The 18,500-nt window shown below is 44.6% G+C and overlaps 1 protein-coding gene across 5 annotated transcripts in view; it reads right to left on the bottom strand.

Moving 5' to 3' along the window:
* The window catches only part of LOC309446106 (uncharacterized protein), a 164,179-nt gene that overhangs the window by 25,549 nt on the left and 120,130 nt on the right, over positions 1-18,500 (bottom strand). For all 5 annotated transcript variants that reach the window (XM_082065528.1, XM_082065529.1, XM_082065526.1 and 2 more), the window contains 2 exons: positions 15,600-15,817; positions 11,106-11,280 (listed from right to left, as the gene is read on the bottom strand). In XM_082065528.1, the coding sequence (XP_081921654.1) occupies positions 11,106-11,280; positions 15,600-15,700 (276 nt within the window). In that variant the 5' untranslated portion in view covers positions 15,701-15,817. The remainder of the gene's footprint in view (positions 1-11,105; positions 11,281-15,599; positions 15,818-18,500) is intronic.

Raw genomic sequence — 18,500 nt, 5'->3', positions numbered from 1 at the left:
AACACTTGTTTCTATCCTAATTGTTTCTCCTCCATCAAATAACACCACCCAAACTGCACTCATGCACCAGAGGGCCATTGGGTGGAAGACTCAATCATATTTCACAGAACCCCAGACTGTCAGGGGTTGAAGGGCCCTGGAAAGCTCATCCAGTGCAATCCCCCCATGGAGCAGGAACACCCAGATGAGGTTACACAGGAAGGTGTCCAGGCGGGTTGGAATGTCTGCGGAGAAGGAGACTCCACAACCGCCCTGGGCAGCCTGGGCCAGGCTCTGCCACCCTCACCAGGAAGAAGGTTCTTCTCATATTGAAGCGGAACCTCCTGTGTTCCAGTTTGAACCCATTGCCCCTTGTCCTGTCACTGGTTGTCACCCAGAAGAGCCTGGCTCCATCCTCCTGACACTCCCCCTTTCCATATTGAGCCCCATGAATGAGTCCCCCCTCAGTGTCCTCTTGTCCAGCTCCAGAGCCCCAGCTCCCTCAGCCTTTCCTCACACGGGAGATGCTCCACTCCCTTCAGCATCTTGGTGGCTGCGCTGGACTCTCTGCAGCAGTTCCCTGTCCTGCTGGAACTGAGGGGCCACAACTGGACACAATATTCCAGGTGTGGTCTCCCCAGGGCAGAGCAGAGGGGCAGGAGAACCTCTCTGACCTACTGACCACCCCCTTCTAACCCACCCCAGGTACCATTGGCTTCCTGGCCACAAGGGCCCAGTGCTGGCTCATGGTCACCCTGCTGTCCCCAGGACCCCCAGGTCCCTTTCCCCTACGCTGCTCTCTAATAGGTCATTTGATAACAGTATGGTCTTTTTTCCCTCATTAAAATTCTGAAAAAGCCTTCAGATATTGAAATTACAACCTGAAAAAAATCTTTGTGCACCTTCTCTACCTACAACCAGTGTCACCGATGCAGATGTGTATAAAATCCCAAAGTTACTCTCATATTAGCTAGTCTTCTAGCAAAGTTTCAGCAGCTGTGACCAGATATTGCTTAAGATACAATAAGCCTTGTCTTGCATTTTGCTGTCATTCACACTGGCACAAATTGAGTCCACACAAATGCTTAACAGTCAGAATTTCAGGGCAAACCTCATACAGTAATGTGAAGTAAAACTTAAACATGTGTATATAAGTTGAAAGGGTCTTAATACCTTAATTGGGAAATGCAAACAAAACTAGGAATATAGTTAACTACTCCCAAGGAAACACTTCTGTTTAAATTCTGAATACTTTTTGTAATCCATCAATAAAGTAAAAATAAAACCATGTGGCCAAAACTGTACATTAAATACGTGAGGGAATCAGTTCTCTTTTGAGAGACACTTGATGAACAGACAAGTGAAATCACTAAAAGAACGAAGTTCTACTTAACTCTTTGCTGGGACTCAAATCATAGTCTGAGGGTTTAATCTTTGCACCATAAAGCTAAACCTTGGTAGACACTCTACACCTGGATAATACCCTGAGGTTTTCTGAGGTTCCTGATTCTTCCACGTGAACTGAGGCTGCTTGGTCCCAGCCTGGGCAGATGAGCCACACAATGGTATGCAAACACCTAAAGAGATTAGATACAGCCCTGGATTGACATCAGGATCATGTGCCATTTATGGTGCGGTGGGAGCCTGATGCAAAACTACACGAAAGTGGAAGAGAGTTTCTGTTTGGGACGGTCCTGGGAGAGGCAGCATGGCCGCCCGGAGCAGCACCCGGGAGCTCAGGCACAGCTCTCCCGCTCAGAACACAAATCATTCTCGTTTGATCTATTGGAAACTCTATCAGAAACCAAATAGCCTTTTGTCATCGTCTTCCCACCTGCTGAATTGTTTTGTTTTGAATAAAAGGCTTTCCTCCCCTACTAGAAGTGTTGGTGGTTAGAGCTGTCTGGATATGAAAAACAATAGGGCTGGAGTTCCAAGTGAGGAGAAATGGGTTAATAGTTGCTGAAGCTTCCAAACCTTCCAACTGGTTGCCACAGTTGCACAGAGCAGTGCCAAATCTGACTCTCATTTGTTTTAAAATTCTCATGAATCTATATATTTACTATTGAAATTATTAGTAGAATAAATAATAATAAACTCCAATAATGTTTTCTATCTAATTAAAAGCTAAGGCAGAGTTTTATCTACATCCCATTTTCTCCCTGCCCTGTCCTATCTGCTTCCGCCTCTGGGATCCCTGTATCACACATTACACAGCTACCACAGCACTTTCTCAGAGTTGAGGGTATTTACATCAGAGGTTTTTAGTTAGGTCTCATAATTTCATACAATTTGCAGAATAAATCCTGTGCAAACTCACACCGTAGAAGTGACCTGGTCAGCAGACCTGGTTTTGATCGGCTCACACACAGGCACCTCTGTACATCATGTCAATCAGGGTAAAGAGCTGCATTTTTGATAGAGGCTCCAAGATGCTACGGTCCCCATCCCCAGACAAATCAAGCGCAATGGCTTCTTTGTTTTCTATAAATACCTTGGGTTTGCTAGTATATTGCAACAGCAGGTCATTAGGCCCATGGTAAACAGCTCGTTGATGTTGTCTAGAAATCACAGTAATAGGAATCACAGTCTCCTTAAAACAACACAAAAATCCCTCTAACACCTCACCTGCTGCATCCCCCTCCTCCCTCAGCTCACCTGGGATCTGGAGCCACAAAAGTTTTGCTATATATTTTCTATAAGCAAGCGGAGGAGCTTTGGTTTGAGAAACAAATGTCATGGTGACACGATGGGAAAATATTTCTGCGCAACATGATGAAACAATTACTTGGCTGAAGTAATTCAGGAAGGGAATCACAAGAACAAGAGAAAGTGCCTGGAGCCGGTTGGAGAAGCAGAGGGAGAGCAGCGGTGGCTGCTCACAAAGCCATTGTTCTGCTGATGTCCCCAGCCCCTGCCCTCCCACAATAACTCGGGGGTGGATGTTTCTGACAGTGATTTCCACACGTCTCCAAGCCCAGGTGTCCTGCTCCAAACAGTGAAATACATATCCTGTCTCTTGTATTTTTTGAAATACATAAGGCCAGAAAACGAATATAATTTAGCAATACTTAAGTGTGTCTAACATTTACGTGTGCAAGGAGCAGGATAAAATCACAGAATCACAGAACCCCAGAATGTCAGGGGTTGAAGGGACCTGGAAAGCTCATCCAGTGCAATCCCCCCATGGAGCAGGAACACCCAGATGAGGTTACACAGGAAGGTGTCCAGGCGGGTTGGAATGTCTGCACAGAAGGAGACTCCACAACCCCCCTGGGCAGCCTGGGCCAGGCTCTGCCACCCTCACCGGGAAGAAGTTTCTTCTCATATTGAAGTGGAACCTCCTGTGTTCCAGTTTGCGCCCATTGCCCTTGTCCTGTCACTGGTTGTCACCAGAAGAGCCTGGCTCCATCCTCCTGACACTCCCCCTTTCCATCTTGATCCCCATGAATGAGTCCCCCCTCAGGCTCCTCTTGTCCAGCTCCAGAGCCCCAGCTCCCTCAGCCTTTCCTCACACGGGAGATGCTCCACTCCCTTCAGCATCTCGGTGGCTGCGCTGGACTCTCTCCAGCAGTTCCCTGTCCTGCTGGAACTGAGGGGCCACAACTGGACACAATATTCCAGAAGTGGAATAATCCTGTGGGATAACTTGGCACAACAAGATGAGTAGAACTACAAAAAAAAATAGTAATTATCAAGGAGTTTGGTTGCTTAAAGGAATGCAAGCTGGACCATGGCCACTTACACTCCACCTGAGCACACAGCTGGCTTGTGTGGCAGCTCTGTGAAGAAAGAGAACTTCCGAGCAGGATGGGCTCCTTGCTGTTGAGTTATTGATGAACCCTCATGGTGGCAGAACATATTTTTGTGCTTAAAGCCAATAGTGCTGATTGTTGGGTTAAGCTGTGTTCTTAACTTTAAGGTAGTACTTAACTCCTTAACTGAAGGAGTAGAAGAGAAGGCAGAAGGTCTCTATGCATGACTTTAGCTATTGGGTGCACAGTGTCCCTAACACTTTTACAGCAAATTACACAGCTGCAGAATTAATGAGTGCAGAATGCTGACTGAAATTGAGATGCAAGGGATAAATACTGAGCTTAGCACATGAAACAAAAGAGACAGTTTCCAGTCCTGGCTCTTTCACCAGTTTATCATGTATCGTTAGCTTGCCAGTTAGCCCCTAAATGTAATTGAAGCCATATACACATATGTGCATCTCTAGTTATAAGTCCAGTTGCCATAACTGCAGGTGTATTTGCCTATTATATATTTAGATCCTCATCTTACATATGTAGTTCACTTGTAGCTATAGTGATTTCAGTGGAACTATTATTACTCACATGAGTGATGATAAATGCATAGATCTGTATTTACATGCATGTATTTACATGGATCTGTATATACATGGATCTGAGATCACAGTGTCTCTGGGAAAATGTTTGTGCCTTGCTGAGTTTTACAGCATGTGCCCTAGCAAATTCTGAGCACTGTCATTCCACGTATTTTCAAACTGGAGAGAGCCACCCATGCACATGGGCTGATTTGGCCATCCTTCCTGTGCACAAGGAGATGACAGTGGCTTCAGCACTTTTGCATTTCCCAGGAGAAATAAAGCAGACAACAAAACACCTGACAAGTAGGACACTGCTTGTGCTCTAACAGCCACCACTGCATCCCAATTCAACATCGGGATAGTACCTGAGTGGATGTTATACCTGACCAGAAGCAAGAAATTGCTGAACACAAGCTTTCAGGTTTTGGATGTGCCAAGTGCTCTGCTGAAACACAACCTTCCAGAGCCCCTGGATTACACTGCTGGGATGCTGTCCTGGGAAAGAAAACATGACAGAAAATCTGTCTGTCCAGAAAGATGGTGAATGAGATGCACTCAGTCCAAAAGCAATCCTGGTTTCCTCCCGCTGTACCGAGGAGCACATCCAGCCTGCTCGCTGGCCAGCCTGGCAAGCCACGGCCGCACAGCCTGGTGCTGGCACCTGGCTGCTGATCAAAGGCTTCTTGAGCAACAACCCACTCCGCATCAGCAAGAGCTGCTGCCAAGAGCCATGGCCTTCCATGGGCTGCAAGGCAACTGATAAAGCAGTTGCTGAGAAAAGCAAAGGTGCCTGCATTGGGCAATCTGAACGCTACTAATGGCTACTGGAAAATGTTATTTTTATTTCAGTTCTGAAATTGCATAAGCCTGATTCGCTAAATGCTCACAGTGACATGGCATTTGAGCAGTGCTTGCTTTTTTTCTTTCTTTCCCAAAGCATTTTATTTCTATTAACAGATGCTCCTACTTTACAGGGGAAAACCTCTACTTCATAGCTCTTCCTTTGTTGATAACAAATATGGGTCAATGTGCCTTTCACTAGAATTAGCTCCTGTGGATTTTGGCCTGGGGAGGATAAAGCACTCAGAAGAGGTGGGAATGATGCAGTCAAACCTCTTGTAATACCATTCTGTAGGCTGCAGAGGATACAGTTCATGAGCGAGTCTGACAGACTGGAAAGGGTTTGGCAAAAAGCGCAAGAAAGCAGACGTCCATGTGGTGAAGAGGCCTTGGAAGAGGGAAGTGATACCAAACAGCACCCGGTTCTGGGAAGGCTATTGCACGCCGTGGCAGTGATGGGAACCGTGTCCAACCCCAGGCCAGGGGCAGTGAACTGTTTTCCCACTGACCTCATGGTAACGTGAAGTGAAAATTCTACTCTCGTGTTTTCTGCCAAGTTCTTAAAGCGAAAACCTCAGCAAATGGCTGCTGCTCCTGCATTAATTCACTAGCAGGTGCTCTTCTGCACGAGCCCTGCAAGAGCTTTATTACCGGAGGTACACTAACTATTGAAGAGCCTTAAGCTTAACCTGGTATTTACTGTAGGACTGTGCCTTTTTATTGCGCAGAGGGAGGAAACTCCCTTCTCAGCCCTCCAGGTGGTCCCTTCAGGGCAGGGTTGAGGCACATTGGCGAGAAGGGGTGGGGTTGGGTGGGAGAGGCTTTCATTGCTGCCCTACCTGTTCTGGGCATAAATTGGAATGATCAGGCTCTAAATCCTGCCAATTAGGCATGCTTTACTGGCATTAGAGTCAGTTTACTACCACAGGTAAAACTCAAATGTTTCTCTTTTTTTGCTTTTTTCAAAAAAAAGAGGGAAAATCCTGCTTTAACATGCATAACCCCAGCGCAGGAGTGGCAGGGGTGCACTCTGCAGGGTACCTGACCCAACCCAGACAGGGCAGCGAGCTGTGACACAGAACAGCTTGGGGACAAACACCTTACCATGGCTGTGTCCCCGCTGTGTGAGGGAGCCCGCGGAGCGGGGCTGGAGGGTGCAGGCTGTGGTCCTCTGCAGTAACTCCGCTGTAGCACTCAAGGCAGCATTAGATGTGGAGGAAAAAAAACAGTGCTAAACCTTCCCTAGGCTCCAGCTGCCAACAAAGCTCCACCTACTTGGGTGAGGAAAATGAGATGCTTGTGATAAGACTATGAAACTGCTAATCAAGGTAGTACCTGTGCTCTCAAGTTAGTACCTTCCTAATCTTCTCATCAACAGACTCCTATGATGAAGAGGGCAACACGGACCTCTCAGGCCTACTACTTGTTGGTTTCTGCAGACTGAGGCAGGCATTGCTCTTTTTCACACACTGCTCCCACTCTGAGCGTTATCTTGGTTACTATAAAGCCCAGAAATGACGGGGTTGGTTTTCTTCCTCAGAGAAAAGTTACCTTTGCAGCATGTGCTTCTGGCCATGAAAATACAGCTATGCTGTGCTGCCACGCTGCCATGAAGCATGAGGATTCATCCTCACCTGCATTCAAAGAAGAAGAGGGTGAGGACCATCTCCCAACAGCCCTGTATTGCTTTTTTATGAACCATTCTCACAACTTCAACATTTAGAGTCTGCTGGTCCAGAATAAGCATTTCTGATATCAGCATTTCAGACCTTTGCAACCCTCACTTGCTTGTAAACAGCCTTTATTCTGAGAAGAGTTTGTTGCACTTGGGTATGTGGAAGGTTTTTTTAGGAAGTGAAGAGGACAAATGGGAAAATTATTGTAGATGTAAAAAATATTTCATATTGCATGCAGCTCGCCTGTGAGGAATGCTGCCTTTTACTGTCCTGTGCGCTGGGACGTCTGACGGCCCCAGCCTCCTGCATCCACAGCACCCACTGTACAAATCCAGCGCAGAACAGCCCATTTATTATAAGCTCCTTTACAAATGCAATACTAAGCAAGTTCCCCTCTCCCTGCCCACCACCTTGTCTTGAGGGTAGAAGGGAGGCGAATGTGACCTCCGAATAACCACCTCTCTCAGCTAATTTGCACTCTCTCCCAGCCTCCCCCCCAGGACTAACCATCAGCTGGAGATGCCGGAGGGCTCTGGCCGCCTTTCGCAGCCCAGTGGAGCTGGCGCAGGGCTGGGCCGCTGCACTGCTCCTGGCCTAAGTGTTAAGCCCAGACGGTTGCTTTTCAGGCTCTGCTGCAGAGACCCTGCCCAACATTAACTAGGTAGGAGCGATGACCTAGTGATTCTGGAGTAAGGAAAGCGAAGTCCTGTATCTGACCGCGCTGCAAACTTGTTTCGGGATCTCAGGCAAGTTACTTCACCTTTCTTTGCCTCCGTTCTTTTGTCTGCAGAAAGGTACTTCCTGGATTTGGGAGAACAGAAGAGGGTGTCTCAGGTATTATTTGTTTAAAAAACTGTGAAATACGAGATAAAAGATCTTGACAATACCATATGTTGTTTAAAGTATATACTAAAAGCTAAAAATATGAATGAATTCAGCAGGGAAAGTTTTCTGGTGAAAATGACTGGAAGCACCATTGTCCCTCACTCCAAACACTTCCCAGGCAGTAACATGACCACAAAAGAGTTTGGCTCATTATGTATGTAAAACAGACAGATGCTATTAGAAAGTAATTTTTTTCACCCAGTGAGCAGAGAAGCCTTTCCCTCATGACGAAATCCTCTTCAGGGGCCATATTTTTATAATGCCTCATACTTCTCAAGGTATTTGAAATCACCCTCAAAGTTGGATACTATCTTCCCTTTCTCCTCCGGAGTCTGAGCTCTGAGTTCACAGAATTTCACTGAGTCCTCAGCGTTTTCCTTTCCAATTCCCTTCCCTCTGACAGTATGTAATTCCCAACGTTGGTGGGTATCATTGCAGTTTTATTAAGTATGTAATAACACGCTGTTCAGGGACAACATGTCATGATAATAAACCATGTAATTAGGCCTGATTTGTTAATCAACATGGAAAAGGACTAAATGGAATTCATAAAAGCACCTCTAAGAGGCTGACGGAAATGTTTAAAGAAAAAAGAAGTTAGCAGTGTTTTGTATTGTTAAGTATTTTGCAGAGCAGAAAATTAATTAGCACTGAAGAGAACACACTCTCCTGGAAGGCCCATGTGTGGCTCATTCTATCCCGTTTTGCCTTCTGAGTCATCCCTGCGCAGCCACCGATTCCGTGCGAACAGGAGCAGCAGTGGGATCAAGTTCAGTGACTTACTCGTGTGAGTAAGCAGCCGTAGAGGGAAGGTTCCCTTGAGCGGTGGCCAGGGCACCCCGGCAAAAGCTGGGGAAATAACTTTTCCATGCAAAAAAAAATAATATCACATTTGTGCATATTATTATTGTTATTACTTTTTTACTTTTCACTTTCGGAATTTTATTATTTTAGATGAAATGCTAGAAAGGTGTCTCCAGTAAGCTATACAAATCAGAAGACTGTATGTATCCCAGACTGGCGACGTGAGGCATCTGGCACTTACTTGAGACCTTCCTGAATGGGAGAAATTGTCCCCATGAAGAGAAAGCACGTTGCCAAGATCTAAGCGAAACAGAAATAACAAAACAGTTCCTGGTGTGCTTAAGCCCCGAAACTGCACAAGCCAGTTACCAAGGCCACATCCAGCTCGGTCCAAGTCTAGGTGAGAGGTCATCCACGAATTAGGAAGCAAACTATTGAGTTACCGGCATTGCAGCAGCAGAATAAACTCTCTCCAGCTGATTGACTAAGACAGTGGGATATCTCCCCCAGCTATTGGCAACTCTCCCCTCAGCATTAACCTTCATTAAGGTGGCCATCTCCAATCTAAAACAATTGCACAGTTAAGTTACTAATACAAAAGACATCAATTACATTTATATAAGAGTATTGTGAAATATTAAATAATAAAAGCTGCTACCAAACAACAGCAGGAAGATTCATCGCCCTGCAACGCTGACTTCTCAAAGGGACCCAGCCTGGCTATTCTGGGGGAATGACGCCCTGGCTGGTGACACCACTCGCTCTGTGCAGCTGGTGTGGGGACAGGGGCACTGCTGGTGTCCCCTGGCTGTCCAAAGCTGAGAGCAGGGCTGAGCTGGGCACTTCATGGGTGACTCACCAACTACTGAGATTTAAAAGCTTGCATATGCAAATCACTAATTAAACATATTACCATAGTCAGTTACCCAAACTGTAATCTTAATCGTATCTCCAAGTTTGGCAGGCAATCACACCCCCATTTTGCAGATTTGCGTTTGTGAGCATGGTTTCCCGAGAGCCAGGTCCAGAAATTACTCTAATAACCAATTTTTCCTCATGTAGTTCCAGGAAGGAAGAAGAAGAGTGAAAGCGTGCTGGGTGGCTTCCTCTCCTCAACAGTGATGGGCAATTGTACCGAATCAGGAAGGGATGCGGACAGCTGGGTGACAGCTGAGAGGGCTAGGTGGTGAGTTATGCATCCTGTCATTTCACCTACTGCCCATCTCTGTGACTCCTGCGACCCAAACAACGCGGATTTCCCTCTGTTAGCAAATATTCAGACACGGGCAAAGACTACGTGCCAGATTTTTACTTTATTTACATTGAATTACCTGAGATTAGAATCTGAACCTAGAAACTTTCTTTATACAGTTACAAATAGCTATATTATGCAGTTTTAAGGGGTTAAGAAAAGGAGGAAATCATAACCACAGAAGTCATAAAGGCAACTTATCCCAAGCCAAATAGTTTTGTTTCTAACGCAGGGCTTTAATTACAACATGTCATATAATGATGACATAGTGCTATAATAGGCAAATATAATGCATTAATCTGATATTATATTTTGGCTTTAACAATAGGTGCAGCGAACCAGCCTTAGTGGATAACTCATTCAGAACCTATCTGCACACTCCACCTAGATACTTATCTGCCTCTTTAATTAAGTGGAGGGAAACTTCTTGAGGCCATACCCATAAAGCTAGTCTCTGATGATAGCAGAGTTACTGGAAGCCTTTGGTAATCGCTGACACCCACGTATTGTGGTTAGCTTCCAACTTTGGCTCTTTCCTTCTTGTTTTGGAACCACCTATTTATCCCCTAGTGTAAACCCCCAGTGTTTTTGCACCAAAAGGGGTACGAAAGACCTCCAGGCGTTTGTTTGAGCAACGTGTCAGGATACTGTCATTGGCCTCCTCAGGACTGAACCAGCCTTCCTAATTGGAGTGGTGAAAAACAGAGCTGTGGCAGATTTTTCACTTACCAGTATACTTCTGGAAACCACAGCAACAGGCTGCACCAGCGAACGCGGCACGGCCAGGGCCCGCTTTCCGTAACACAGCTCCCCAGCTTGTCCCCGCACGTGCTCGTGGCAACCAGAGACAGTCCAGCAACAGAATTCAGTGGAAGCAGGATTGGGCCTCGTGGGATAAAGTCACCTTTCCTGATTCCATAGGTCCTATGCAACTCTGTATACATTGAAACCCACCTTTTTTTTCTTCTTCAAACACAAAGAGTTTGTAGGATTTGCATGCTAAGCTAAAAATAAAATTTTAACTAATATATTAGTTTGGAGAAGGTGGTTTCCCGAGTTGAAGCGTTTGCCCTCTACCAGGAATTTTGCAGAGAAATGTCCTGCTCTGAGGCAGCAACATACCGAAATCATAAAGACCAAGCTTGTAAACAGCATCTGAAAAAGCCCAGGGACAGCAACCCCAAGGCCACGGGAGAGAGCTCAGGCGGTGACAGCAGCGCACAGTACGTGCCGTGGTCCCGCAGCAGAGCAAAGGCCGCTGACAGGAGGCCCCTGCGCCGCGGTGCTCGCTCAGCCCCGCGGGACGAGCACCACTAACCCAGCTCCAACGGCTTACCGCCTCCTTCGCCTTTTTCTCTCCTCCTGTGGCTCTCTCCAGTACTCTCCTCTGATCTTTTCCAGTATGAAAGGCTCTGCTAACGACCTTTGAACAGATCATGTTGAGAATGTCACTGCAGAGCTCCTTAATCTTATGGTGGCGCCTAGATAATATGGTGATGGGTACTGAAATGCTGAAAAACAGACAGACAGATAGTTAGATAAGATTAGATATATAAGTAATTTAGTCAGTCATCATACAGAGCAGCTGACATAAGTTCATTTGTAAAGCCAACTGCTAAAATTGCTTTAGAAGCCTCTACGTTTTAATTCTGCTGAAAGACAGACCTTTGATCTGAATTGTTTTGGTGGCATGAACATTATTTGAATGGAACCTCACCTGACCAGGTAATACCAGACTGGTCATTCCTGGCATACTATTGTCATAGGAGAACAGTGTGCATGCAAATCCATACCTACCGATAGCTCAAGGGCAGACAGATAACTGAGCATCATGGAACAGATATAGGCTAAAAGCATGAGTACCACTTCATGCTGATATGCAGAATGAATCATGGCTAATAAAAGGCTCAAAGAACCATATATTTGACTACATGTAACACCAAAACACTTTTAAATTAAGCATGATCAGAAAATGAAAGAAGAAAAATTAATAGATAAGTGTTATTGTTTCTCTTTTTCATTAATATTTATTAATTTACACTGAGGGGAGGTGGAGGAGGAAGAGAAATAAAACAGACCTGTCAGATTCACTACTGTTTATAGATAGTTCCATATTCCAGCTCTCAGGTACTAGCAAAACACTGGGATGTTTGTACTGCATTAATTGCATAGAAAATGATTTATATTCACACGTTATGTTTTTCTAATTCAGCATTAAAAAAAATTTCAAAGACACTTCCTAGGGCAGTTTATTTTTGAAGTGGGTTATTTGTTTCCACTCTAAATCTGAGGCCATCATAGTATTCCCCACTATGGAAGGGGTAAGAGAGTTATTATAGCAGTGTAGAGTTGGTTAGTCCGTGTGTTTCTCTGAGTGGCGCTCACCCCAGCGCACACTCCGCACCACTGAGTCCCAGCAAAGCAAAAACTGCTAAGGGCACGGATGAACCACAGATAAATGGTTGCATGTCTTAATTAGAGATGGTTGAAGCTCTCAGAAGATTCTGTGGTTGAATTAGAATAAGCATTCAAAAAGTTCAAATGTTAATCCAAGCCTCTTTAGTTTATAATGATGGAAGTCGCTCTCTAGAGCTGGCTTACTCATTCTGTTTTTAATATATCCTGACTAAAGCTGGGTTTGAACCACTGCACAAACAGCAGCTGTCACGAAAAGCAGCCCCATCCTTCATGCCCACTCCAAAGCAGGAATTGCAGGTGTGCACAAAATCCAAGCGACTGAACAGCAGCCTCCAGACAGCGCTGGCCACAGTCTTGTGTCCTTCTGTGACTCTTCACTTCTGCATAGACCAGACCCTAAGGCCTGAAGGCTTGGTTTAATCTTACTGAACTGTTAGAATCCCCGTTTCCTTAACATTTGCGAAGTTTAGCCTCTTTTTGAAGGCACCTGTCTACTTTTGGAAGGTACAGCGAAGGGACTAAACTCCCAATTTGAGCATCTCATTTATTTGCCTGCACTTTGGAAGGATCAAGGTCCAGGTGTCTTGTGAAACGCCTGATGTTACGGTGTCTCCCTGACCAGTAACCTGTCCTGCACAGCTCGTCCGTTATGGGATGTCTGAGGCCAGCTTTCCTGCACACTGGGCTATTTGAAAGGACTTTAACACAGGAGACTGGATTCTCTACCACAAGTGTTCATATACAATGTACTTAGAGCCCAATTCCCCACGGCCTGAGACTGTGCAGTCAAACCATGGACTCCAACTCCACAGGGCATGTAAAACGCTGCTGAGCACATCTGGACAGCCAGGCTGCCAGGCTGCTCAGCTTAAAAGCAATAGAGGACAAGGCCAGTAGTTACTACAATTGTACTTACACGCCTAATGTGTGAGTAGGTGCATATTTCCCTTGTGCACAGCATGCCCAATATGCGTAAATCAAGCACAAAAGCTGCCATCAGCCAAGACAACCATTCAAAATTGGTATCTAAAAGTATTGCATACTACAGTGCTAAAGAATATCGGTTTCATCTTCAAGATTGCTAAGCAGCAAGCAGCTCTTGTTTTTTGTTTTGTTTTTCTGAGAGTCAGACCACTCACACATTTCCCTTTAGGTTTTGGAACACGATTTTATGTACCGATTTTTTGAGGAAAATGGGTCGAATTGCTAGCTTTTGGCTGAAGTCTTTATCAATAAATCTGTACTTCAACATTCCAGTCCCAGATGCATACAAAACAAAACCGGGCAGAAACTTGAACAGTATGGTGGTAGTTACACTGGAAGCACTAAAAAGGATTAAAAAGCCCAGTTCAGCAAAAGGGAGAGAAATGTACTTTTCTGAACGTGAAATGTGTACTTTTGTGTTTGCAGTGATAGCAGCAGTCCTGCTTACAGCATTCTGCACTGTCAAAACTTTGAATGAATAATCGTAGCTAATGAATAATAGTACCTTTAAATAAAGTCTTAATTGCAAAACAAAGGAATAATAAAGAAAAGTTGGATTGCTTTTTTTTTTTTTTCCTTTTTAATTCAAAACTTAGAAAAGTTTAGGCTGGAGTTTGGGGTGCAGGTTTGGTTGCTGCCTTATCCCCTTTTATCTGAAGCAGCTCGCTCAGACCTAATCTTCATCATCTAAACCACATGATTAACACACAAAATAAGTTTGGAGCGAGCCAGGTCCAAGCAGGAAGCTGCAAGTACTATCATGTCTTCATGATATTAGCCAGCAAAATAACTGTGGTTTCTTTGCCTTTTTAATTTTTTTAATTCTCTACATTTATGTTTTCCTTGAAAGGGGCTCGTATTTTTGTTTCTTCTTTGTGTCAGAAACGTTCAGATTCACAATGTCTCTCCCAAGGCGAATGCTGAGTTCTCCTGGACAGTCCCCACAGGACTGGGACAGGCCTGGACCCTTAGGACTGGGGTTTGCCAGTCAGAACCAAACCCCCCAGCCAGAGAGCACCTCTCCCACCTGGTCAAGTTTAAAAGAAAGTAGCGATGAGTGCATCGTGTAAGGGGATTGGTCCTGCTGGCGTGCGTTAGGCTTGTTCAGAATATTCCATTGGAATTGGCTGCCCTGAGAAAACAGACGCTCCTTTACTGCTTGCAGGATCCCAATGGGTTTTAGGTGGGAACTCTCTACTAAGCTGCTCGGATCACAGCAGTCCTGGGCATGTCTAGACATAAATTTGCTGGGACTGGAAGAAATGTTATCCTGAGCAGGGAGGAACCTTCTGAGTTGTAGGTGCTTAAGTCCTCTTTTGCGTCTGGCCCTAACTTGCAAGAGAGGAAGAGCCAAATGCTTAAAGGCAGTTTCCATTTTATGGCTCTAAATTATGCAAAAAACCCCTATGGACTCAATAATTTTGCACCTGCACCTGTATTGGAGGTGAGGGAGAGCCGCAACCAGGCAGGGAGAGGCTGGTTCTCTGCCCTTCCTCTGCTTTGTGGATTCAGAAGGGGAGAGAGGCCTCGTGCCAACAGCAATCCCAGTCCCCATGTGTCATACGCTCCTATGCAAAGCTCCGCGGTTGGTACACTGGGTGCTTGTTGGGCAATGGCATGGAGAAGGCTGGTTTCCTTGGAACACTTTCTGTTCATTGTGCTGTTTCCTCCTGGCATTTCACAAACCACCACAAAGAAGATGACAGAAAGGGGGAAAAAAACCTTCTCAAAATGAATTGTGTGCCTCTTCCCTCACTATCCCAACAGCCTTGGCAAGCTCCTAGGAGCCAGGCAGAGCTGGTCTCTGCTGGATGTTTGCACAGTTTTATGATAATTTGGGGGAGTTTGCATGATTAAATGCTGAAAGCACAAGGAGAGAAGTCAGGACTCTCAGCCTTCATTCCTAGTCCTGCCACCAAGATCCTGTTTGTATTGGGATGACATATATAAACCCTTTTGGTTGCCTCATTGGCATGAACCTTGTTTTATGTATTTGCTGCTTGTGTTATTTCGAGGGTTATCTCAGGCTCAAATCAAAACAATAGCAAAGTGCCCCAATTTATCTGAAAAACAAATTATAAACCTAAGAACTATGACTGCTCTGCTCTGATGCAAAGCCTATTAAAGACAATGCAAAGATATCTGTTGACTCCAGTATACTTTAGATTACAGTGCAAGTTCTTGATAAGATGGACAAGAGAAAGAAGGCCACTAGAACTCACGGAAGTGGTGGGAGAACTACAATATATATTAATGGGAAGGAAAAACGCCTTCAAGGGATGCTGGAAGCAAGACTTCTGTCAAGGCTTGGCTAGAGCACATAAGTTTAGGGACTCAGCTTTTGCAGCTCGTCCTAGAAAGAAAACAGCTTCCTGTCTTAACCTCTTAATCTGAGTTCTATATTTGTAATTTGCCATACTTTTCATACCTGAAAGAACATCTCAGTTCTGCTTTCATGGCAAAATTCCCAATGATTTTCTTGTGAGCACAGCACAGCTCACATCCTCTCATTCTCTGCTCTTGGGTCATCTTCACATCCTTCCAGGCTGTGAGGCCTGACTGGTCCTCTCCCGCTCACGCTCATTCTTGGTCTCTGTTTCTTTGACACAGGTAACACTTAACTCCATCTAAAGATGACATTCATTTCTGTAGCAAGCAAAACAGAAAAAGAAGACATTCAAACACTGTCTTCTGCATCCATTCAAGACATCTCCTGCTTAGAGAGACATGTTTTCTCCTTGCTCGTCATCATGAGCCCCACAGTAAAGTTCAGCTGTTCTCAGATGGGGTGTAAGGAGAACAGGGCAGCTGGCCAGTCCTCGCTGCCACGCTTGCAGAAGTGGTCTGTAAATGTAGCTTGTGATCATCCCGAAGTACAAATGAAAAAAGGAAGAAAAGAATGAGCCAAGCATGTATTACTGGTTTTGAAAATGAAATCTCATGATTCCACTACATATCTCTGCTATTTCAGTGTTGTGGTTTTCAAAACAGCACTAACTTTGTGGTCCGTCTTTAAGTACCTGCTTCCCTGGGTCAGTACCTACAATTGCCCTCTCTGCCTTTCAAAATCCTCTTCTAAATTAACAAAGTGGTTCAAAACATGGTAGGCTACACATAAAACCTGGGAAGTTTATCTAAAATCAAATTGTTACTAAGTTATTTCAAAGTCTTTATCAAAATAAAACCTGCAAAGATGCATAACCATGATCCACTAATAACCATGTCGCCTCTGGTCCATCTGGTACCATGGTGCAAAATCAGGGAGCTTGAAGAATATGAACACTGGTGATATAAGGAGGCGCTTTGGGTTGTGATCAGAGATGGCTCTTTCTTCCAAAAATATACTAAATTGGATTAACTAGCAGCAGTGACAAAAAAGATGTTTTGGTTCATAAGGAAATGCATGGATTCAAATATTTAATTTTGCTTTAGGGGTTTCTAAAAATATAATTAAGCGCTAAACTAAAATGGAAATTTCAAATCCCAAAGCTAAAACGTTTCACTTAGAAAATGCTAAATTTGTATAATTTGATTTGGTTGGAATTTCAGGGTGATATAAATAAAGCAGTCAGTTGAAACTGGTTCTAGTTCACAAAACATTTCAGTTTGTCTAGATTTGAACGTTTTGGCTACCATTATCCAATGATAAATAATGGGAGTATGTTACTGTACAGAAATAACGTGATCTCAGAATCAGGATTTCAGTATTACCGAACACAGGTCTATAACGGCAGCTTACTGCAATATTTTATCAATTATATTTACAGACCTCCCAGCTGAAAGGTGGAGGGGGTACAGGAAGGAGCAAGTCGCACATTTTCATTGGGCCTGTCCTCAAAATGAATCCTAGGCAGGTAATTTATTGTTTATCCACATGACTTTTATGCAGAATATTTAATAGTTGCAGTTCATACTTTAAATTAAAACATAACATCAATCCAACAATTTTTGGCAAATAAAAGGCAGCAATGGAGTGTCAAGAATTCAAGAAGACTCCAATCTCATTTAAATGGTGTTGCTCTCAAAAGCTGGCAGCAAGGAGTGCATCTTTTCCAGCTGTTTCTGTTAGAAGCTGATGTTTATGGTTGCTCTCAGCTTGGCAAGAGAAACACTCTTCTAAACATTTACATTTCACATTCTTTAGGACAGCTGAAAAATGTTGGCTTGCAGTTCCCCTCACTGCAGAGAAGTTGTGAGGAATGTTATAGTAGAACATTAATAGCCATGTACTTTTCTTGTTCTTTGATTTACTGTGTGGTAGTTTTTATACCAGTTGTGTTCTTGATGCTGCCTGTCCTGATTGGAGTTCCACTCAAACAACATGAGCCTAGGTTTATTTTTCTAGCTAATAAAAACAAAGTGCGTTCATTTATTAATAATACTTTGTACCGATGTTATAGTCACCATTTGGAGACTTTCCCATCTGAATATATTAATTATATACTGTTGCAAAACTCCCCAGCAGAGTCAGAAAACGAGCGTTTTTAAGAGATGCAGCACAGGCAGAGGGGCTGTTGCTGTCCTGTTCGTCTAAACCATGCGGTTGTGTCCTGGTTTGCCTGTAACTCTGATCACAGCGTCCAGACATCAGCAACAAAATACCCTATACCATAGAACCCCTGGTCAGCCCCTCTGGCTCCAAGCAGCACGTCAGTCCTGGCCGCCGCAGGGCACAGCGCCGCGGGCTCCCACCAGCGGTGCCACCACAGCCAGTCCCCATGGCACAGATCACTAAGGTTATGTATGAATCTGCTTGACAGATAAATGGATTGCTGAATTACGACTGGGATATGATGAAGTCCTAACCATTGCTAACTCCAAAGAAGGTCACTGAAAGCTGATGGTACCTAAGAACTACAAGGTCAAACAAATACAAGGCTGCATCCACACGAACCATTTCCTGTATGCAAGCGGTCTCAGCGCAGTGTTGCAAGAGAGTCCCCAGCGGGACTGCTCCTGTGGGGACGCTCACTCGCGCTCTGAGGATCTGCAGAATCAGCCTTGGTGGTGTGTGCTGGGTGCTGTGCACTATCATCTTAATTCCGCTTGCTGAGGTGCGTACAGTCTGTTGAAGCACACGTAAGCCACAATCACAGCGGCATCGAGTCTGGGCCATTTTGCTGTCAATCGAAGATATGAGACTGATGGAAGCAGCTTGTTCAATGGCACTTGGATAAAGGATAAACTTGGCTGTATTCCTTGCTGGTAGTAGTAGCAGAGAACTCAAGGCAAGGGAATTTTACAAACTGTGAATACCAATTGTAGGTGCAAAGCCTTAACTGTTGTTCACAATTAGGCAACAATACAAACAAACTGCACACATATAATG

Source organism: Streptopelia decaocto, assembly GCF_964273445.1.
Source record: "Streptopelia decaocto genome assembly, chromosome: 14".
Lineage (NCBI taxonomy): Eukaryota > Metazoa > Chordata > Aves > Columbiformes > Columbidae > Streptopelia > Streptopelia decaocto.
Note: the sequence above shows the minus strand (reverse complement) of the source record. Positions and strands in the feature narration are given on the sequence as shown.